Source organism: Urocampus carinirostris, chromosome 14 (assembly GCF_059441175.1).
Source record: "Urocampus carinirostris isolate Australia breed hairy pipefish chromosome 14, RoL_Ucar_1.0, whole genome shotgun sequence".
Taxonomy (NCBI): domain Eukaryota; kingdom Metazoa; phylum Chordata; class Actinopteri; order Syngnathiformes; family Syngnathidae; genus Urocampus; species Urocampus carinirostris.
Window position 1 is genome coordinate 6,791,957 of NC_142362.1, and position 23,902 is coordinate 6,815,858.

The 23,902-nt window shown below is 41.6% G+C and overlaps 1 protein-coding gene across 1 annotated transcript in view; it reads left to right on the forward strand.

Annotated features, from left to right (window-relative positions):
• Nucleotides 1-23,902, forward strand: part of cfap65 (cilia and flagella associated protein 65) — a 59,064-nt gene that overhangs the window by 9,717 nt on the left and 25,445 nt on the right. Inside the window, exons 7-21 of the mRNA XM_088353496.1 lie at nt 47-180; nt 1,872-2,097; nt 2,172-2,440; nt 2,499-2,675; nt 4,597-4,826; nt 8,601-8,754; nt 11,225-11,362; nt 13,026-13,283; nt 16,699-16,838; nt 16,911-16,995; nt 18,116-18,262; nt 18,784-18,949; nt 21,253-21,381; nt 21,463-21,676; nt 23,737-23,865. Of these exons, the coding sequence (XP_088209622.1) occupies nt 47-180; nt 1,872-2,097; nt 2,172-2,440; nt 2,499-2,675; nt 4,597-4,826; nt 8,601-8,754; nt 11,225-11,362; nt 13,026-13,283; nt 16,699-16,838; nt 16,911-16,995; nt 18,116-18,262; nt 18,784-18,949; nt 21,253-21,381; nt 21,463-21,676; nt 23,737-23,865 (2,596 nt within the window). The remainder of the gene's footprint in view (nt 1-46; nt 181-1,871; nt 2,098-2,171; nt 2,441-2,498; nt 2,676-4,596; nt 4,827-8,600; nt 8,755-11,224; nt 11,363-13,025; nt 13,284-16,698; nt 16,839-16,910; nt 16,996-18,115; nt 18,263-18,783; nt 18,950-21,252; nt 21,382-21,462; nt 21,677-23,736; nt 23,866-23,902) is intronic.

Sequence of the window (23,902 nt, forward strand, 5' to 3'; positions counted from 1 at the left end):
TTTGATGTCAATTTTCACTTTTTTTGTTTTTGTTTCTCTTCGAAAGCCAAGTACCCGTGTCTTCAGTTGAGAAGCCCGAGTTTGAAAGAGAAACAAGACAGCTATCCGGTGCTGAACTTCGGATCTGTGGCTGTCGGACAATCTTTGCAGAAATCTTTTGACATCTCGAATCCTTCTTATGTAAGACGTTACATTCAGATATAGATTTTTGTAATTATTAGGATGTAACCATAGCACTAGCACTCTTTAGTGGTTAGTTATTTAGTACAGTTTTATTCTGATTGGGAATGTTTTGTCCACTTTGTGGCCAAATATTTTTCACCATCCTTATAAACCAAAATGGACAAATAATATGTCGGGTTTTTTATGTTTTAGTTTGTTTTTGTTTTATAAATTAATTATATAAGTATAATGATTTCTGTTTTTTTTCCTGAATTATCATTTTTATACCATATAAATAATTAAAGGGCAGCACGGCGGCGCAGTGGTTAGCGCGTGTGTGACACAGTTCTAAGATCATGAGATTGAACCTCTTGTGTGGAGTTTACATGTTCTCCCCCTGCTTGCCTGGGTTTCCTCCGGGCACCCCGGTTTCCTCCCACATTGCAAAAGCATGCATGTTCTCAGTTAATTGGCCGGTCCAAATTGTCCCTTGGTGTGAATGAGGGAGTGAGTTGTCTGTCTCTGTGTGCCCTGCGACTGGCTGGCAACCAGTCGAGGGTGTCCCCTGCCCACTGCCCGAAGATAGCTGGGATGGGCTCCAGCACCCCCGCGACCCTACTGAGGATAAGCGGTGCAGATAATGGATGGATGGATTTTTAACACATATGTGCGTTACACTTTGGAAAATTCCACAAATTCTAGCTGTTGCTCAATTTTATGTTGTCTTTGAGCAAACACATTTGCAAGGAATGAAAATCAGACATTAAAAGTGATTATTTGGAGATTATTTTGGTTGGCCTGATGCCTGCAATTGTTTTTTTAAATAATGATCTGCTTCCGCTTTCGCTGGTTTACCCCTGCCGCATCATACGGGCGCCCGCCCATCCCTTAGAACGCGTCTGAACATCCCACAGTCCTTTCACAACAGCTCTCCACTCATTCCTATCACCAACAAGAGCTCTAGCTTCCACTAGATTTAGACCTCTTTCTTGCAGTGCACTCATAACACCATTCATCCACGTCAGTCGCAGCCTTTCCTCTCAGTCTCCTTCCATTGACTTCTGCTCTGTAGATCCTCTTCAACATTCACTCCTCATCCATCCTCTCCATGTGTCCAAACCAACCGAGTACTCTCTTATCCACAGGCTTGCTCAGTTCCACTACTACTCCAGTTCTGTCTCTCACAATTTCATTTCTCAATCCAATCTTGTCACTCCTAACATACTCCTCAAATACTTCATCTCAAAAACATTTAATTTCCTTCTAAATTCTGCGTTCAGGCTCCAAGTCTCTGCACCATACAACAAAGTCGACACAATCACACTCTCATACAGTCCCCACTTAACATCCACACTCATACTCTTGTTGCTCATCACTCTCCTCAGAGCACCCAAAACCTTGCTTCATATATAATAATATGTATAATATATGAATAGATTTCTAGATTATAACACAAAAAACCTTTTTACTTCATTTGATTAAAAGAATCGTCAATCAACAATAATAATAATTCGCAGATATATTCCATGACATATAGAGTTTTCCCACAATATTTTTAAGAATATCACATTGGGATAGTTTGTATTGTAGCATTCATTGTGATATTCATTACAATGGTTTTTAGTCATCTGAGCTCTTTCAAGATGTCTCCATCTTTGTGTTTATTTTCCTCCCTCATATATGTTTTGTGTCTGCCCATTTCCTTCCAGGTGACGGCGTGTTTTACTCTGAACCGTCTCCCCGGGGGGATGCCCCTCTTGGGCTCGGAATTTATCTGCGATCACAGCAGCGGCAGAGTGGCACCGGGCGGATACGTGACCACCAAAGTCACCTTCGCACCTACGGTCGCAGATTCCGTCTCTGTCGAGTATTTGACGGTGGAATGCAAAGGAGCGCTCAATAAAACCGTTCTTAAACTTATAGGAAATTGTACAGGTAGGAGGATGGTGTTTTAAGAATCTCAAGAGTCCACAAATAGATTGCAGTGTGCGTTTTGTTTTTGTTACAAGGTCCCAAGGTTTCATTTTCTTCGCCCGTGGTCGACTTTGGCCGCGTCGAAGGGGGGACGGCCGCGTCACAGACGGTGGAGATGATCAACTCTTCCTGCGTCCAAGCCATCTTTCAATGGGACATCGACAGCGGCGGGCACAGCGTTTTCGGCATCCGACCGCAATGGGGCACCTTGCCCCCGAAGAGTTGTTTGACGCTGACTGTCACCTTCCTACCCACTGTGCCTTTCGCCCATCACAGAAGCGTGCCTTGTTTGATTCTCCACGCGGTAAGGACCATCACAAATTACTGAAGATACTATCTGACACTTATATTATTCTCTAAAGGAGCCGTTATTCCTGGACCTGATTGGTTTGTGTCATTCGGACCTCCAGAAACCAGCCACGCTCACACCAGAACATTTATTGGAAAGTAAAGAGGACCGGTCAGACATCATTAGTTTCCTGCTGCCAAGTAATAGCACGCAACTGGATCTGCAAGCGTTCTGTTTGTTTGCAGACGAGGTAAATAGTTTTATTTTGAATCTATCTATCTATCTGTCTATCTATCTAGACATTTATCTATCTATGTCGTTCGTTATACCCATCTCTGTCTATCTATCTATCTATCTATCTATCTATCTATCTATCTATCTATCTATCTATCTATCTATCTATCTATCTATCTATCTATCTATCTATCTATCTATCTATCTATCTATCTATCTATCTATCTATCTATTTATTTATATCTATGCCGCTCGCTCTCTATCCATCTCTCTCTCTCTCTCTATCTATCTATCTATCTAGATCTAACTAAAGATCTATCTATCTATCTACCTACCTACCCACCTACCAATCTACCCACCTACCCACCCTGGTCATATGCCTCAAGAAGGGTGACCGACAGCAAGACAAAAACATACAAAAACAGAGAAAATAAAAAATAAGGGAAAAAGTAACAAAAACACACAATTTTTTGGGGACCATGGCCAACCCAAATGTCCAAATACCCAAACAATTTAGGCACCTAAGTCGGTCATGCTTTCGTCCCTCTAGATGAAACGGGACACGAGAAAGCGGCCTTGTCACTCGGGTCAGGGTTACACAACACACTTTTGTTCAACAGCAGGGCCCGACATTTCGCTGGTTTACCCCTGCCGCATCATACAGGTGCCCTGCCCATCCCTTAGAACGCGTCCAAACATCCCACTATCCTTTTACAACACCTCCCCACTCCTTTCTATCACCAAAGAGAGCTCTAGCTTCCCCTAAATTTTGACCTCTTTCCTGCAGTGCAACCATAACACCATCCATCAACGTCAATCGCGGCCTTCCTCTTGGTCTCCTTCCATTTACTTCTGCTCAATATTCGCTCCTCATCCATCCTCTCCATTTGTCCAAACCAACAGAGTACTCTCATATCCACACGCTTCTCAGTTCCACTATTACTCCAGTTCTGTCTCTCACAATTTCATTTGTCAATTTTAGGGATGCACGAAAATTATCGGGCCAAATAGTTGTTGCACCAACTATGACGTAACAGTTAACAGCCCGATCGAAAGAAAGACCTGATAATCAAAAACTTAGCCATGCTAAAATCTTCAATCGGGACACGACATGTTAGAAATGTTCTAGGCCACGGGTGTCAAACAGGCGGCCCGCGGGCCATATCAGGCCCGCTAAGGGATTTAATCCGGCCCGCGAGACAACACTCAGAGAAGCGCAAGAGAAAAACAAGCTGCAGGTTGAAATATCTCAACTTGATGTTGCCAAAGCCAGGTGCCTCGAACAAAGACACTGTACTTATTTCTCTCTCTCTCTCTCTTTCTATTCCACCCCTTTTCTACCACTCTGTCTCTTTCACTCTCTGTGTCTCTCTTTTTCTCTTCCTTTGTTGCTCTTTGTCTCTTTCTCTCTCTCTGTCTTTTAACCTCTTTCTCTCTAACTTCCTTTTTTCCTTTCCTTTCTCTCTTCCTAGTCTTCGCGCTTTCTTTTCTCTTTTCTCTCCTTCTGTCTTTCTATTTCTCTTTGGATTTCTTTCTTCCTCTCCCTTTCTTTCCCCCCCTCTCACAACTTTTTATCTTTTGTTTCTCACGCTCACTCCCTCTCTCTCTTTTTCTTTCTGTGTCCCGCACTCTCTCCTTTTCCATCCTCTTTCTCTTATTTCTTTATCTCTTTTTCTTTCTCTTTAATCTACTAGTCCGGCACCCGACAGAATGTTTGTTCTATCGTGTGGCCCCCGAATTAAAATGAGTTTGACACCCCTGTTCTAGGCATTTATGTTTTTTCACTAGAAAATATTTAGATTGTCTGAAGAAATAATGGCAAAACTTTGTCTTGTTTCCTCTCTTCATAATGTATATATATATATATATATATATATATATATATATATATATATATAAAATCTCATCTTTCTTTATATTGTTTTTTTATTTCCTAGAAATTAAGCAGACAGTCAGATAATATCTCTGCCCGGTCGATGACTCCCAGGGAGGACAGCGACCCATCCAGCTTGACTGACGCGGATTCATCCGGCTCATCTTCGGCGTCCATGCGAATTTCGGTGGTGCCCAGCGAGCTGCTGTTCAATCACCCCTCGTCGGCCTTGTCGACTCTCTGTGTGCCTTCTCAGGGGGTTGCCGTCACCAACAACTCATCTTTGAAAGTCACGTAAAGTCATTTTGCTCTTGACATTCGGAGTTCTTTCTGAGAAACGCGCTCGTGTTATTTATTATTATTATTTTATTTAAACTATAATGCATTGTATTTATTATATTTTTCTCTAGTTCTGCCATACTTAACATATTGTGCAGAAGTCTGGGGCAATAATTCCAAAAAGTTCACCCCAGCCGCTTTTTATCCTCCAAAAACGTGCAATTAGAACCATACACAGGGTAGGATATCGATACCATACTAATATTTTATTCCTGCAGTCCAAATGATTAAAATGAGATGATTTAGTAAAATTTTTCACTGCACAACTGCTATTTAAGGTCAACAAAAACATAGTTCCAGAAAACATCCATAAATTATTTATTCGGAAAGAGGGAAATTATAACGTAAGGGGCTGTCGTAAATTCATAATCCCAAAGGTGAGAACCACCAGGAAAAGTATGTGTGTGTCTGTGTGTGGAGTCAAACTTTGGAACAATTTACAAGGCGAGATCAAACAATGTCCAACTCTTCACCTGTTCAAATTTAAATACAAAAAAACATTACTGGCGGAATACATGAGGTGGGGTATGAGTGGTGCGGGAGATAGGGAATAGTGCGTCTAGTTAACTTTGTGTTATTGTTGCTATTCTTATAACTGTTATTATTAATATCATCACAATTGTTGTTATATCATTGGTATATTTGGTGGGGAAGATGAAGCGGTAGGTAATATAAGCCTTTGCTTCTTACTACCCCTTTTCGAATATATTCTGTAACTTTATTTTGTTGTTGAGTTATTGTTTTTGTTCTGTTTTTATTTTGATGTTCGAAAAAAGTTTTCACTCATTCATTCATTCAAAGGGTTGTTGTAGCCTAGAACAACCCTAAAAGATGTGTATTCAGAAGCTTAAAGGATACCACTTGGCAACATTCAGAAGCCTAATTCAATATGTTCTTGAGGAAGGATTCATTTCAGCCTTTGGCAGGACATGATAGTTCGTGTTAATCTATCCCTTTTCGAACATACTAAGTAACGTTATTTTGTTGTTGAGTTATTGTTTTTGTTCTGTTTTTATTTCAGATTCAGATTCAGATTCAGATCTACTTTATTGTCATTCTAGTACACGTGTATACAGAACGAAATGTCGATGCATCTGACCCCCACAGTTTCCTTGAATGTACAGATATAAATAATGTTGTATTGTATTTTGGCTACGTATAGTATTTTACCATAGTGCCGATAGTGCAAGAAGAGTAGCTAACCAGATGTGCAAAATGGGCAGTCAGGTTAACAAGTCAGGTACACAGTAACATTAACACTGTAACAATAACGCTGTAATTACAATAGTGCAGAGAGCAATGTGCAAGGAGTGGCAAGCTATAAAAAAAAACTGCCAGTAGTGCAAAAAGTCAGATTAGCAGCCGTTTAGATTTAAGTTAACTATATGTTAGATTGACCATTTAACAGTCTAATGGCCAGGGGGACTAGACTATTGCGGAGCCTGGTGGTCCTGCACCGCACACTGCAGTACCTCTTCCCAGAGGCTAGCAGAGTGAACAGTCCATGATGGGGGTGAGAGGGGTCCCCGGTAATGTTTTTAGCATGGGATAGGCAGTGCTTCTGGCCAATGTCCTGAATGGAGGGAAGTGTAGTCCCGATTATTTTCTCTGCTGTCCTCGTTACCCTCCTCACACTACCCCAGTCGGTAGCGCTGCAGCCTCCACACCACACAGAGATACAGCTGGTCAGGATACTCTCTATGGTGCCCCTGTAGAATGTAATGAGGGAGGGTGGGGGCAGGTGGGCTCTCCTCATCCTCCGCAGGAAGTACAGGCGCTGCTGTGCCCTCTTAACCAGTGATGCAGTGTTCACGGACCAGGTGAGTTTGTTTGTAATGTGCACCCCTAGGAACTTGATACTGCTGACAACCTCCACAGCCTTGTTGTTGATGCAAAGTGGGGCATGGTTGGGCTGGTTTTTCCTAAAGTCGACAATGATCTCTTTAGTTTTGTCGACATTCAGGACCAGGCTGTTGTCCCTGCACCAGCCCACCAACTGCTCCACCTCCTCTCTGTAGGCCAGGTCGTTGTCATCCCTGATGAGGCCCACCACTGTTGTGTCGTCAGCATACTTCACGATGTGGTTTGTGGCGGACCTAGGGACGCAGTCGTGTGTCATCAAGGTGAACAGCAAGGGGCTTAGGACGCAGCCTTGGGGGGAGCCCGTGCTGAGGTAGATGACATCTGAACTGTTCTGACCTATCCGCACTGATTGGGGTCTGTCACAGAGGAAGTCCAGCAGCCAGTTCCGCAGGGGGGTGTTGAAACCCAGGAGTCTCATTTTGTCTACCAGATGTTGTGGGATGATGGTGTTGAATGCTGAACTGAAGTCCAGGAACAGCATCCGCACATGGGTGATCTTCTCCTCTAGATGTGTCAGGCTCAGGTGAAGCGCAGAGGAGATGGCATCCCTGGTGGAGCGGTTTGTCCTGTAGGCAAACTGAAAGGGGTCGAATGAGGAGGGGAGACTGGAGGTGATGTGCTCTTTAACCAGTCTCTCAAAGCACTTCATTATGATAGGAGTCAGTGCAACGGGCCGGTAATCGTTGAGTGATAAGATCTGGGGTTTCTTTGGCACTGGGATGATGTTGGCAAATTTGAAGCATGATGGTACTTTGGCTTGGTCTAGCGAGGTGTTGAAAATGTCTGTTAGTACACAAGCCAGCTGATCGGCGCACTCCCTAAGTACCCGCCCCGGAATGTTGTCCGGGCCTGGAGCCTTCCTTGTGTTGACCCTTCTCAGGGTCTTCCTCACGTCAGATGAGTCCAGGTGGACTGCTCTTATATGCACCTTTGATGTTTGTGTAGGCCAGGTCTAATGTGTTCCTACCTCTTGTAGCAAAGTTTACATGCTGATGGAAATGCGGGAGAACTGTTTTCATATTGGCCTGGTTAAAGTCCCCCGCCGCAATAAAAATGCACTCGGAGTAAGCATGCTGCAGTTCACTCACAGTTCGGTAGAGAACGTCCATTGCCTCCTTCGTATTAGCGCTGGGGGGCACGTACACGGCAGTAATGATGGTCGCGCTAAACTCCCTCGGTAGGTAGAAGGGTCTGCAGATCACCGTCAAAAGTTCAATGTCTCGTGAGCAGTGTTTCGAGATTATCTTCGCATTTTTACACCAGTTGTTGTTGGTATAAATGCATAGACCGCCCCCCTTGCTTTTGCCGGTGAGCTCGCCGCTTCTATCAGCGCGGAAAGCAGTTAGCCCCACAATGCTAACAGCGTCATTCGGGATAGATGAGTTTAGCCATGTCTCCGTCAGAATTAAAGCACAACAGTTCGTCAATTCGCGGTTCGATGTAAATTCCACTTGTAAATGGTCCAGTTTGTTGTCCAGGGAGCGGACGTTGGATAGGAAAATGGATGGTAGAGGCGTTTTGAAGGGTTTAGCCTTCATCCGAGCCGTTAGCCCGGCCCGACAACCTCGTTTCCTTCCCCGGTCACAGCGCTTCCGCTTGCCACTTTTACTCGCTGCTTTGTCGGCCGCTGCGTTCTGTTGACGTAGCACTCCGAGGCTAAGTAAACACTCCAGAGTGATCGTCGAAATTTGCGCTGGATTTCTGGATGTTCGCATATCCAGCAAAAAACTGCGATCGTATATTAATCTACAGTTAGAGTTGTCTTTGTTCGCCCTCATAAACTGAGTCGAATTTATTTATTTATTTTGACGTTCGAATAAAGTTTTCATTCATTCATTCATTCATTCCGGTTATTTTTTTCAACAGCCTGGTGTGGACCAACGCCCCCGACTCCCCATTTTCCGTCTCGCCATCGACACGTGACCTGTGCCCGCTTAAATCCACCTCCTTCCGAGTGGCTTACAATCCAAAGGAGCCGAACACACTCCATGCAGCTCAACTTGAATGCCTGGCTTTTAAAGTACGAACAGTTCTCTTTTATTCAAAGGGTTGGTTAGGGTTACTTTAACTTGATTACTTTCAACTACTTTTGGATTACTCCAATACCAAATATGCTATTAGAAGACAAAAGAAACTAAATATGAATAAAATGATGACTCACAACACGTGGTAAGTTTTCTCTCCTGGCTTTGATCTCTTTGATCTCCTGCAAAACTAACATAAAATGCGACCGAAACAAAATCAAAATAAATCCAAACAGCTTGCCAACACCATTTTTGCCGTTCCATGTGCTCCGTTACTCCCCGAGCCTGCACAAAATTGAGTCATTTCATTCATATTTAGTTTCTTTTGTCTTTTATTAGCATATTTGGTATTGGAGTCATCCAAAAGTAATTAAAAGTAATCAAGTCAAAGTAACCCTACCCAACCCTGTTTATTCCTTTATTTCACGATTTGTTAAGAAGAAATATAACCTACCTAACAACGATATTTCTTTGTGATTTCCTACTGTTGACCCTCCATTCTTAGGTGGGGATATCAAGGTGAAATTAGTGTATAGCGGGGATAGAAACCTAGAGTATTTAGCTAATGCCTTCCAAACTCCTAGTACCCAAGACAATTTAAAATTTAAAAAAAGATAGTATCATTGTTGTGGATTATTGGAGTCGGGCTTGACATAAAAAGAACACATTAGTTTAAAACGGGAAATTCCAGGCTTGTTTCTCCCGAGTGTAAATGTCAGCGAATGTTATTATTAATCGCCTTGGGCTGCCAAGGAATAACATTCTGCTTGGCGTGGAACATGAGGTCAAGTCAAGAATTTGGATGTCAGGCCGATCCCAATAATGTTCTTGAAAATTGTGTAACTTTGGAAAATCGAAAGAGGACGAAAACATTCTGGGGAAAAACATTGTGTCTGGTAGCGTGCATTTTGAGATAAACACGTGCGTCATCGTGAGAGGGACGTGCTAAGTAATATGAGATGATGTCTGAGGATATAAAAAGCCGATTGTCTCTTAGACGAATGAGAACTCTGTTTTGAACTTTGACGAAGATAATTAAACGGCTCTCCCTCTCCCGCCAAGATTTCTCCCTGCATCTTGTTTTACATGTTTTGGGGAGAAGCAATAAGGTCTGCTCCCAAATATACTTTTGTGTAGTATATTTGCAGATGAGGAAAATAACATAATAAATAAAGATAGATATAGAGGAAAAATTAAATTGTATTTACCTTTGGTGTGATGTGGTTTGAGCTGGTTATGTAGAGTAGCAGATGGATGCGAAAGGATGTGGGATACAGGGGATTCAAATTAAAACTTATTTCAAAACTTCTACTTGCAAGAACTGTCATAACCTTAGAATATTTTCTTTAATCGCCTCCTTAGTCATTATAATAGTTCCAATCGTTGATTGTTTATGGCCATGCAATTTAGCGACGGTAGCGATTTATGTGCCTTGTTTGTATTTCTTGATATTTGCAAGCTTCTTTTAAGTCAAGTCATATTTATTTGTATAGCCCTTTATCACAAAAAGTTTCAAAGGGCTGCACAGCTTTAACAGTTTGAAATCACTTTTCATTTGAATCTACCGTCTCCTCCCCCTTCTGCATTCCTCCGCTACTCCACTGTACCAGGTAAATCAATTTAAAAAAGAAAATCTCTAAATTAGTCGGAATTTCGATCTCTTCAAATGAACACCGGTCAAAGACATCACCGCGGTATTTCGTATTTGCGCAGAAAAATTCAAATTCTTTGACATACAACTTCTTTTTAAAGTGAGGGAAATATTGACTTTCCCCGGTAACTATTTACTTTTACTTTGGAGTAATTCAGTTACTTTTTGCAAGAAATTGTGAGTAACTATAACCAATTACTTTTTAAAAAAAACGCGCCCAACATTGGTCCCTAAACATGTAAACAATTCATTTTAAGTCATTTCTTTTCTCCAGTGTCTGCACTTCCTTGTGATCCCATTCCTTACCTTCTTCTTTTTCTTATCTTTCAAACTTATCAAGCTTTTGCTCCTTTCTTTAGCATCACTGCAAACCTTGGCACCTGCTGTATCACATTTTATCACTGACTCACAGAGTATCAGCAAAGCACACGAGCACTTAACAGTGGAAGAAAAAGCCATTGTGGGAGGAAGTTTAGCCAATAGCATTATCAGTATTTTCAAGATGGTTTGATGCAAACCAATAGAAGACCAGCATTTTATATGACATTGACCAATAGCAGACAGGCATCTTTGAGACTTAACTCATCACATGTGCGAAAAATGTGTTGATGTCGTAAGAGTGGAGAAAATGCCGTAAAGAAGGGCTGAAAATACATCTTATTCCACACCATAAAAGTTAAAGTGTTATAAGGCAGGAATGCCGTTTATTGGAAGGCCAATATACTTTTGATGTTATGGATACTCTGTAGCTCTTTAGATAAGTGGTTACACTACTCACATGTATTATTTTCAGATGTGCATGTTCCTCCTTCTAGGTGCAACAAAACGAATCTTTTGAGAACGAGGAACAAATACGACCACCATGGTGCGTGGTCATCAGAGTCCTCGGCCACTCCTTTGATCGAGGAAAAGAGCACTTTTACCCCTACTTTTCTCTTGAGCCCAGTAAAGCGGTACGCCAGAAATTTCAAATGTATTTATTGTATTTATATTTCAGAAGCTTTTTATAGCAACATTATGACTTATAACCTTTATAACTCCGTATGCTAAAAACACAGCTTTTGAATTGGGGGGGGGGGGAAAACCTGATGCTAAATGGTTGCATAGGTCTGCACACCCTCCACCACATAAAATGAAGGACTATTAGTTCACATCCGCAGATGCATTTCAGTTGATTTATTCATTGTATTGCTAAAATATTTATTGAATAGAATAGAATATATCTTTATTGTCATTGCTAGAAAATGGGTTGAACATATTGTGACAACGAAATTGGACGTGGCACTTCAGTCTCACATTTTACAGTGAGGATAGAAGAGAACAAAGAAGATAAAGGAACAAAGAAGATGTTGGTATTGTCCTTGTTGCAGGCTTTGTTTTTCTCCAGAGGGGGGTGTATGAGGGGATGAGAGACATATAGAGATGGTCGGATCCAGCTAGGTGGGGGGAGGGAGAAGCTCTGTACGCATGTTTGATGTTACTGTACACACGGTCCAGTGTGGTTGCACAGTCCACGTATTGAATGAATTTGGCGACGATAAAATCTCCGTCGGGGTGTGCAAGCTGCTGTTTATTGATAGCAGCAAGCAGGAGATTTAGCGCTATGCTAACGTTAGCATTCGGTGGAACGTAAACAGCAATCACAATGACCACAGTTAGCTCTCTCGGTAGATGGAAGGGTCTACCCGATACTGCTAGAAACTCTATGTTGGGTGAGCAAATATCAGTCACTGGAAATAAAGTCATGCCAAGCTTTGTCTATCCTCTGGAAATTATTTAATTGATTAATTCAGTACAAATCTCAATTAAAATGGGTTTTGACTCCAATTTACTCAGTTCTATTTTGATTGGTTAATTCTAAAAAAAAATAGACACCACCTGGGGGGGTGTAAATTTGTGTAATCACATTACCTTATGTATTTTTTTTTCATATTTTGTGTTAAACATGACATTAAAGTGACAGTGAGTATCAACTCACCACTAGAGGTTGTTGCTGTTTAGAATGGAGCTGAACCGCGTGCATTCGAATCTCTATTTACACTAAGCTGCTAACAATGACGGCTAATGGCGAGCCATAGTCTGCAGCCAAGTGGCTTACATGAGTGGCTAGAGAAAGAAACAAGGGGGTAAAAAGTCAGTTATATCTGAATCATGGAACTCTGTAACATTCTCTTGCATGATTAAATAGGTAAGACAAGTGACGATGAAGGACGAAGCAGAAGTAAAAAAAACAACAATAAAAATAGTGAGCCATAGCCTGCTGCTTAGTAGCTAACAAGAATGGCTAGAGAAGAAAACTGGAAAAAACTCAGTCATGCCTGACTCATGGAACTTGGCAAAGTTTACTTGCATGACCAGCTTAGGAAGGAGAGTGAACTTGAAGGACCAAGCAGAAGCAACTAACAATAACAATAGAGGTGAGCCATAGCATTCAGATAAGTGGCTGACATGAGTGGCTAGAGAAGAAAACTGCGAACAAATGGGGAGGATGCTTGTAAAACAGGACTCTGCATCGATCCGTTTTTTTGTTTTTTTTTTCAATTATTGGCTCAAAAACATTTGTGCAGGCTTGTTAAATCCCTGCATGTCTTTTATGTTTCATACGCTGTATCGTAGGTCTTCACAGGGCTCAGCGTTCGATCTTATCAGACGTTGCTCCTGCGCAATCACGGAGAGAAACCCCTCACCTTTTGCCGGAACCTAAACGAAAGCGTGGACCCTGCCCTGGAAGCCTCCGTGTCCATTGTGCCCAGATGCGGCTTACTCCCACCTGGAGCTCACCAGATCCTCACCGTCATAACCACCCCTAAGGATGACTGTCCCATAGAGGGCGTTAAGCTCCGCCTTCAGCTCAATTGTAGCAAATTCATGAAGGTACAAGAGCCCAAGATGATTTGAACAGTAAATATATAATAGCGATCGACTGATATGGGTCGTTACTGATTCTTAGTATTAAAAGGGGGCTGATAACCGATATTTGGAGCGGTATTCATTAGCTGTAATGGCGTAAAAAATATTTAATAATGCAAAAAGAAACAAAGTACCGTAAATTCCGGACTATAGAGTGCACCCGATTATAAGCCGCACCCACCACATTTTAAAAGGAAAACCGATTTTGTACTTACACAAGCCGCACCTGTATATAAGCCGCATGCGCCCACATGAAAAAATGTAACATAAACACAAAATTAACCCAGACCCGACTTTAAGTCCTCCGATTGTAACTGAATATCCTTCATTAAAGTACACAGTCCAAAAATCACAGCCGGCAAAATGAACGGAAAATGATACCGGTACTTAAGGTTTGATGCAGACCGGCAGAGTCCGGGTCCCGTTGAAAGTAATCCAAAGAAAAAAGTGTATATTTCCAAAGGTAAGGGTGGGAAAAATATATGTCCACTATTGTCCGCCTTGTCCTCTAACACTCACCTTTACCGGTCCCAACTTCCCGTCAGCTCGCGTTTGTTACGCCCTTTCTTTTTCATTCGCCCGTCCAAAACATATAAGTGTCTAAAATAAATACAAATAAATACATTACAAAAATATACAGTTGCAAATACATATTATACATGGTTACACATATTTACAAAGAAAGACGGTACACCGAGAGAGTTTTCAAAGCTTTAATAATAATAATATAACTTTCATCCGGGCAGTTAACGGTGGCAAGACGCTAGCAACACGCTAGCAACACGCTCGCAACACAGTAAACGGGTCTGTTAAAAAAAACATACCGTACTTGTAAAAATCACGGTAAACCGTCATCTTCCTCCTTAGAACTGAAGCCATCAAAGTCGTCTTCCTCAGTGTCGGAAAGAAACTTTGTCATATAGACGTCGTCCCACGCTCCCGCAGCCTCACTCGCGCTGTCACTGTCGCTGGAACTCTCATTCACTCCTGATTCTGTGCCCTCCTCTCCGTCACGCAGCGGACCGGCTTTTCGGAACCCGTTGGTGATGGTGGATTTTTTGATGCTTCCCCACGCTGTCAGGATCCACTGGCAGACTTGCGAAAAAGTTGCCTTTCGCATGCGGCCAGTTTTAGTAAAAGATTTCTCGCCGCTAGTCAAGCCAAGAAGTTGGAGTCTTCCTCTGCGCATATATTCCACCGGTCTAAATCTTACCTTTTGTACTCGAGCGCCGCTGGCGGCCGTTAGAAGAATGACATAAATTGGCCGCATCACTGAATAAGCCGCAGGGTTGAGAGTTTGGGGAAAAAGTAGCGGCTTATAGTCCGGAATTTACGGTATATCTGTTATAAATTTAAATACAACTTTAATAGCTGCTGAAACCCTTTACATCAAATTAATTACAATTTCAACACAATTATCATGAGTAATCAGTGCAGGAAATACAATTAAGCTTAGCAGCTATTTGTATAAAGGTACATAAAAACTTAAATATCTCCCCAAAACTTACGTGCAATAGCCTAAATAAATAAAATACAATACAACCAACATGACTTAAATTAACAAAAAGTGGAAAGTGAAAAAGTGTGGGCACCCCTGTGTAGAGCCACTGCTCCTCCGCATTGAGAGGAGCCAGTTGCGGTGGCTCGGGCATCTGATAAGGATGCCTCCCTCGGGAGGTGTTCCGGGCATGTCCCACCGGCAGGCGGACCCAGGACACGCTGGAGAGACTATGTCTCTAGGCTTGGCCCGGGAACGCCTCAAGATCTTGCTGGATGAAGTGGCTGGGGATAGGGACGTCTGGGCTTCCCTTTTAAGGCTGCTGCCCCCGCGACCCGACCCTGGATAAGCGGAAGACAATGGATGGATGGATGGACTCCAGATTGATGAACTAATGAAAAATTAGTGTCTTGATAGCTAAATTAACAATCTTCACCAGTGTTCCCTTTAAGATGCGCGAGTGCGCAATTGCGCACTGCTCACACATTCTCAGCGCACAAGAAAATCTAGCCAGCGCACAAAAATCAGGGCTCAAAATTACTCATTAAGAAGCGACTTAAGTCAAAGTTACAGTGCATGAAGGTAAAAATACACGGGTTCCCCTGACATTGTGTCCTAAATGCGGTATTTTGAAGTCAAGATCAAAGTAGAACGAAGTTGAGTAAAGTTGGTAGAGTTTGTCTGGGAACCGGCTTCTTCGGTTTGGCTCACTAAAAGAAACCGGCTCTTTCGGGTCCTAAACGGCTCTTCGGGTTGTTTTTGCTTCTTTCATCCCAACATGACCAAATATGATGTAAAATTATGCACAGAATGACTTAAAGGAATGGAGGATTAGAACAAAAAAGAAAAAAATACCAAAATGAAAAAGTAGTGAAAAGCTGAGAAAAAAAGAAACAAAAGGAAGAGAAAAAAGAAGGAAAAATTTAGAAAAAAGCCAGAAAAAAAGAAAAGAAAGAAATGCAGGAAAAAGATAGAGAACAAAAAGAAAAAAGTAAGATTGTTTACAAATTAAAGAAAAAATAAACACAATGAGATTTTTTTTAAAGGAATTTAAAAAAAAAGTAGAAAAAAAACACCGAAAAAAAAGAAAAAGTTTGTGTTGCATTCAAATCATTTCCAATTATATCAAGTGAATCTTGTTGCCAACATTGTACTTCCACTAAGAAATGTGATTAAGTACAGTTCTGTATCTTACAACCGACTAAATAAGCCCCCCAAAATGTTAATATTATGCGCCAAAATATGTCAGGAAATAAAAAGAAATGGATATCTTGTGAAAGAATTGTGAGAACAAATGACGTTTGAAGGCCGTACAACCTTTGCAATAATACATGAGTCAATTCATTCAAAAATGAAAAATAATTTTGCATTGCCAGAAACTCAGCAAAATGTAACTTGATGTCAAGTTTTGGACATGTTTGATAATGATTTAGTTGCCACACTTGGGATTGCCGTTGCTCACTGTTGTTTCAAGCGTTGCTCACCGACTTTGTGTGAACGCTCAGACCCCTGGAAAATTAGAGGGAACATTAGTCTTCACCTGAACTTACCTCTCTAAAACAAGTTATCTACACTATCTCTTTTATCACGGTTTTATCAAAAGTTAGTTGAGATCATCCTGCTTCAGTGGCTCCGCCCCCTGTCGCTTATCCAATCATAAGATGCGGGGTGGGTAGCAGGAGACAGGAGGTGGGGAGGAATAGGTTCAAGAGAGAAAGACAGAGGGTCTGCATGAGATATAGTAATTGGCTTGTTGAATGTGAAAATTTTGCTTATACGACATCCGTCATATTTCCAAATAACTGCTGATAATCAGCCTGCCGTATAATTGGTCAACCTCTAATATATGAATTTGTTCTGATGCATTTGTGTGTTCTTAAGGAAATTACAGTTTTCAGCATATTGGAAAAGATGAGCTTGTCACTGGGGGTAGAGGGGAGTCTGTATTTCCAGGATACATCCGTGGGCTCACCTACTCAACAGACTCACCTCATCAGAAACGTCTGCCGCATCCCTTTAGGGTTAGCTTTGCTGGTGTAGTATTGCAAAATCAACATTTGCTATAAGAATTTTCTCAAATGGTGTTATAATAGGTTCCAATGGAACATTCGTGAGGCAGACCAGAATCTCATCTCTGTTCAACCGAAATCTGGTGAACTGCAAGCCAACGAGAGTGCGGTAAGATATACGCTGGGTACGTGGAGGCAATAATTTTTGGAGAGAACGTCGTTGGGCGTCGCCCCAAAATATACGCAGAGAGGAGATATGGCAGAAAGGGAACACTCTTTATTGCAATCGGGACACGTTATCACATTCCCCTCACTTGTTTTCCAGAGAATGTCGTTGGGCGTCGGCCCAAAAAATACGCAGAGACGAGATATGGCAAAAAGGGAACGCGCTTTATTGCATTCGGGACACGTTCAAAGTTCCAGACGTTCAACATTGGCTTTTATAGTGTTCTCAAATAAAGTTAAGATGTCTCGTGAAGGTCGTCCGCCCCGGCTCCCTCAGCATATCAGCTTGTGACCTCTTGCAACAACTTAATCCCACGACCTTCACCAGATGCCTTTTCATTAGTTATTATCCACATTCAACGACATAATCGGATTAGAAACGGAATATTGCCAGTTTACAATTATTTAAAGCCATGTTAAATGTGCACAATATTCCGATTGACTGCAAGTATTGCAACGGTTGGGTACGTCATTTCATTTTGCGATTAGTCGTGCACCATTCGAGTAATCCGCAGTTTTTCTCAAATTGGATATTTTCATGCCGCAAAACACAGTAGAACTTGTGGTACAGGAACAAATGATACATATGAACTTGGTTTGCTCGCTAAAAAAAGCGCGGTTGATTTCTCCGAGACGTTTAATTTTATGCCCGGCAAAACTGCCACAACTGTTTATCCATCTATACCAAAGTTGTATCCATCCATATATAGTGCAAGTCTATGCTTCTGGTAAGCTACATACAAACACACCTTGTCAAAAGATGGAACCCAGCAATAGAGCTCACTTTTGGAGAAATCAAGCACAGTATTATGATGATTTTGGTGAGTCACGTGAATAAAATCATCCTTTTTTCTATGTATAAATGTAAATGTGAAAAAAACATCTATTTGTGTGATGACATTGCTCCCTGGTAATCAGAAAATGTACAATATTCTTTCGGATCACTCCAGAAGTCCAATGTTCCATTTCCAATCAGATTATTGCCCTCATGTAAACTGTTTGTACCTTCTTCATTTATTTATACTTTTTTCAATAGTTTTATTTGTATGTCTTTGACGTTGCAGCAGCCAAAATGGACCTTCAATCCCCAAGAAGAGAAAACATATATTCTGGAACCTACTCTCACTTACTGGCCCATTCAAGACCCCGATTATATAAAGTCGATACAGACCCTTAAAGTCGTGGGGAAAGGTGCCAAAGGCTCCATACAGGTATTATTATTAATTCCATATTGACTTCCAAATTGCTTGAATATATATATATATATATATATATATATATATATATATATATATATATATATACCATCCAGACTTTCTGTGCAGAGTTTGTATGTTCTCCCCGTGCTTGCTTGGGTTTCCTCCGGGCACTCCGGTTTCCTCCCACATTCCAAAAACATGCATTTCAGGTGAATTGGCCGGTCCAAATTGTCCCTAGGTGCGAATGAGCGAGAGAGTTGTCTGTCCCCGTGTGCCCTGCGATTGGCTGGCAACCAGTTCAGGGTGTCCCCTGCCCACTGCCCGATGATTGCTGGGATGGGCTCCAGCATCCCCGTGACCCTACTGAGGATAAGCGGTGTAGCTAATGAGATGAGATGAGATATATATACCATACTGAACTAAAAACAATTAAAGAGCATCTTCTTCTGTGGGTCTACTAGTGATGCCAAGAGCCAAGAAGAAATTGTGATAAAGGGCTTTACAAATAACCATGACTTATTTTCCATTCTAAGGCAGTTAAAGAGCTATTGGAAATGGGAGACACACTAGTTGGACGTTCAAAGGCCATCGACGTTCCGCTGGTGAACAACAGCACCTGCTCCATCTCCTTCAAGCTTTCCCTTGAGCAGAACTTACAAGACGAGCAACTTCAACCGGATCTTCAACCCGCAGGAATCGGTATCATACGTTTCCCAATCGAACGTATTGTTGGAGATTAATTATCAAAATGTACCGTTTACCTAATTGTTCGAATTAGTTATCTGACTCCATTAACCAAACGCAATCTTCATTCACCCAACAATTTATGCGCGCTCGTTTCTTGAGGGAAAAATGAACAGGAAAGCCGACATTTTCACACGGGGGCAGATTTATTTTCCCTAACAAAAGAACTAAGTGAACTCCATCGAAAACGGCCGAAGAAGCGACGTTGGAGTCTCTGGGAAGCCTTTTTCTCAAGTCCTTTAGCTTTCTCCTATTGGCCATCTTCTCCCTGAATAATGGTGTGCTGGCTCCTCCCATGGGCATGCCAAGGAAGCCCAACGTGAGCTTCACAATCTCATAGACGAGCGTCTTGATGTCTGGCTTCCACAAAACAACGCCTGTGTCAACCGTCAGATCCTGTTATCTAAATTCCCTAGTCAAAATATTATGCATTTCGAACAGCCTGTCCTGTCATTGAACTAAAGCCCACTCTGTGAAAATCTTGCATTAAACTCAATAAATGTAACTTGTATTCAATCATATGAAATCCTTTATAGTCAAATGTATAAAATCCTTCAATATGCATGTATTTCGAAATGAGCTGTGGGTACTACCACAGCGGCGCAATGAAAATCTCGCCGTTAACGCCCCAGTCTGGATTATGAACCAACCCGAGTGGTGTAAAAGGACTTCATTCATTGAAACAAAACTTTATTGATGCAAATAACGAGCAAAAACACATGTATGAAATCATTAAAATTATGTTTTTATTTTTTTTAGAGATTTTTAGGGTTAGAAATGTGTATTATGATTACACAACTTGAAGGTGCTTTTTTAGCAGCAAGCTTCCCACTATGGAAGACTAAATGACTATTTTGCAAGGTATCTTGACCTGATGGGGCTTGCACAAAGCTCAGCCCCCTCCCCCACTAATTACTAACTCCACTCATGGAAGAATGTATGTACTGGTAGGCAGTGTTCCCTCTAAGCTGTGCGCGTGCGCAATTGCGCACTGCTCGCACATTCTCAGCGCACAAGAAAATCTAGCCAGCGCACAAAAATGAGGGCTCAAAATGACTAATTAAGAAGCGATTTGAGTCAAAGTTACAGTGCATGAAGGTAAAAATACACGGGTTCCCCGACGTTGTGTCCTAAAAGCGGTATTTTGAAGTCGAGTCGAAGGAGAAAGAAGTTGAGTAAAGTTAGTGCAGTTTGTTGAGAAACGGCTTCTTCGGCTCGGCTCACTAAAAGGAACCGGCTCTTCCGGGTCCTAAACGGCTCTTCAGGTTGTTTTTGCTTCTTTAATCCCAACATGACCAAATGTTATGTAAAATATTGCACAAAACGACTTAAAGCAAGGGGGGAATAGAACAAAAAAGAAAAAAATACCAAAATGAAAAAGTAGTGAAAAGCTGAGAAAAAAAAGAAACAAAAGAAAGAGAAAAAAGAAGGAAACATTTAGAAAAAAAACAAAAAAAGAAGAAAAAGAAAAAGAAATGTAGTAAAAAAGCAAATAGAGAACAAAAAGAAAAAAATAACAGCTCGGAAAAAATAAACACAATGAGATTTGTTTTGAAGGAATTTTTAAAAAAAGTAGAAAAAAAACACCGAAAAAAGAAGAAAAAGTTTGTGTTGCATTCAAATAATTTCCAATTATATCAAGTGAATCTTGTTGCCAACATTGTACTTCTACTAAAAATGTGATTAAGTACAGTTCTGTATCTTACAACCGACTAAATAAGCCCCCCAAAAATGTTAATATTATGTGACAAAATATATCAGGAAATAAAAAGAAATATTTGTGAAAGAATTGTAAGAACAAACGACGTTGTACCTTTGCAATAGTACCTGAGTCAATTCATTCAAAAGAGAAAAATAATTTTGCATTGCTGGAAACTCAGCAAAATGTAACGTGATGTCAAGTTTTGGGCATGTTTGATGATTAATTATCTTGCCACACTTGGGATTGTGGTTGCTCACAGTTGTTTCAAGTGTTGCTCACCGACTTTGTGTGAACGCTCAGACCCGTGGAAAATTAGAGGGAACATTGCTGGTAGGTCATGCATCTACGGGCGGAGTACTTACATAAATAACTAGCACCTTTCTTTTAACATTGAAAATCACGCCGAAATTGCAATAATGGTCTAAAAAATCGCAGTTAGGTTATTTCTCAAAATCGCGCACCCTACTATCCAAGCGATAGATCATACTTGTTTAAAGAAAGTGGCTAAAAAATGCCACCAAAGCGACGCCTAACTGCCTGGTTTGATCTTTTCCAGCTCTGCAACTTAACTGTCAAGGGGCAACCGTAGCCTCACGCTCTTCCTTTATGCTTCGTGCAACTTTTCGGCCGGATCGGCAAGCCCAGTACAGATGGACCCTCAGCTATCAGACGCTCAATTGCAGCGGTACACAAAAAACATACCCGCATGTCTTCGCTCCAAGGAAGTGTATTCACCCATTTACCTTTCCCTGTTTTCTTTTGCCAGGTATGCTTCTGGCGCCCCCACAGGCGTTGTGCGAAGTGCGGGGCAAGGGCGTGTTCCCCAGCATGCAGGTGAGCGACGTTTGCAGCGGGGGCGTCGCGGCCTGGCTTAGCAAAACCTACGTTTGGAGACTGCTCTCCGTGGATAACCTCAACCTGCAGCTTCTCTCCATGCCTTCTCTCGTGGAGCACACCTACACAAGCCCCAAAAAGCACAGGTCAAGCCATAGATCACGCATGGATTTTTTTGCAGTATCTTTTAGTGCCTTAGATGGCTCTAGACGTCAAATTTCAATTATTTTCCGTCATGGACCCTCTAGGAAGAAGAAAACCCCTCGCGAGCCCCAAGCTCTCTTCTAGGGGCGTATCACACAATTTTAAGGCACCTCCAGGATTCTAAAATTTTTAAATTCTTTTCCTTAATAATATCAGGACCAGAACGGAGAAAGGACCCACGTGCGTTTCTCTCAGTATTTTTTTGTTTTTTTAATAACTTTTTATTTATTGCACACATTTTGACAGAGGTTTGATTCCTCCATCATACAGCAACACAAACATAAAATATATACAATTGACATACCCATAGATAACAAAAAACAACAACAAATGTTAATAGAATAAATAAAATAAAAAGTGAGGTGTTTAATCATCAATTAAAAATTGTGTGATAAGCTTCCATCTTTTCTCGAATTGATCTAGTTTCCGTTGAAGTCTTGCAGGGATTTTTTCCATATGTCTTAGTGCTTTAGGTGGCTGTAGACGTCAAATTTCAATTATTTTCCGTCATGCACCCCCTAGGAAGAAGAGAACCCCTTACTAACCCCAATCTCTCCTCTAGGGGCATAGAACACAATTTTAAGGCACCTCCAGTATTCTAAAATTTTAAAATTATTTTCCTTAATGATGTCAGGACCAGAACGGAGACAGGACCCACTTGCGTCAAGTTTCTCTCAGTTTTTTTTTTATTTATTTTTTTATAACTTTTTATTTCTCGCACACATTTTGACAGAGGTTTGATTCCTCCATCATACAGCAACACAAACAAAAAATATATACAATTGACATACCCATAAATAACGAAAGAAACAACAACAAATGTTAATAAAATAAATAAAATAAAACGTGAGTGTTTAGACATCAAGTAAAAATTGTGTGATTAGCTTTCATCTTTTCTCGAATTGATCTAGTTTCAGTTGAAATCTTGCAGTGATATTTTCCATATGTTTTAGTGCCTTAGGTGGCTCCAGACGTCAAATCTCAATTATTTTCCGTCATGCGCCCCCTGGGAAGAAGAAAACCCCTCGCGCTCTCCAAGCTCTCCTCTAGGGGCGTATCACACAATTTTAAGGCACCCCCAGGATTCTAAAATTTTAAAATTATTTTCCTTAATGATGTCAGGACCAGAACGGAGACAGGACCCACTTGCGTTACGTTTCTCTCAGTTTTATTGGAAGAAAGGAAAGGGTTACATCCCACGATCCGGTGATCGCTGGGCACAGGAAGCAGGCTGCTCTGAACGCGGAAGTGGGACTTCCGTGGCGAGCGATGGCGGTGTCAGGAACGGAAAAACGAGTCAGTCGCCGGGACAGGAGAGCAAAAATGTGGTCGGAAACGAGTCGTAAGCCAGGGGAGGAGAGTAGACGTGGTCAGGATCAAAAACGGGTCGAAGACGGGGAACAGACGGGAGCAAAAAACAGGCGGGAGTCAGGGTCGAAAAAGGCTTGTAAACTGAGGTTCGCAGACGGACTGATAACAGGTGACAGAAAGGAGTGGGTTTAAAAAGGGACAGGGAGCCAATCAGAGTCCGAGGCACAGGTGCATCACATCGGTAATCATGACAAATAAAGGAAAGATGAAGATATTCTCCCTGTGCTTGCGTGGCGGGCACTCCGGTTCCTCCCACATTCCAAAAACATGCATGTCAGGTTTATTGGCCGGTCCAAATTGTCCCTGGGTGTGAATGAACGAGTGAATGGTTGTCTGTCTCTGTGTGCCCTGTGATTGGCTGGCAACCAGTTGAGGATGTCCCCTGCCCACTGCCTGAAGATAGCTGGGATGGGCTCCAGCAACCCTACTGAGGATAAGCGGTGCAGATAATGGATGAAGTCTCATTAATAGATTTTGAGGAATAGACAGTTCAGTTTTGTCATAACAATAAAGCAATTGCTCTATATTGAGCTTTTATTTAATTTCAATGGGTCCTTTTATATTGTTTGCATTTTGGCCCTCTCAGGCTTCCATTGCAACCGTTTTCACAGTAAAGTCTTCTGTGTTGTAGTATGCGCAAGTACCCGTCCATCTTAATCAAGGCCATGCTGGACCTCAACTTCGGCGCCGCTCCACAGAAATCTGAACCTTCCACTTTCTGGTTGGTTTTCTACAACCACGGCAGCATTCCTGTCGAGTGGTACGTCGTATTTACTTCACAAATTGGAATCATCGTC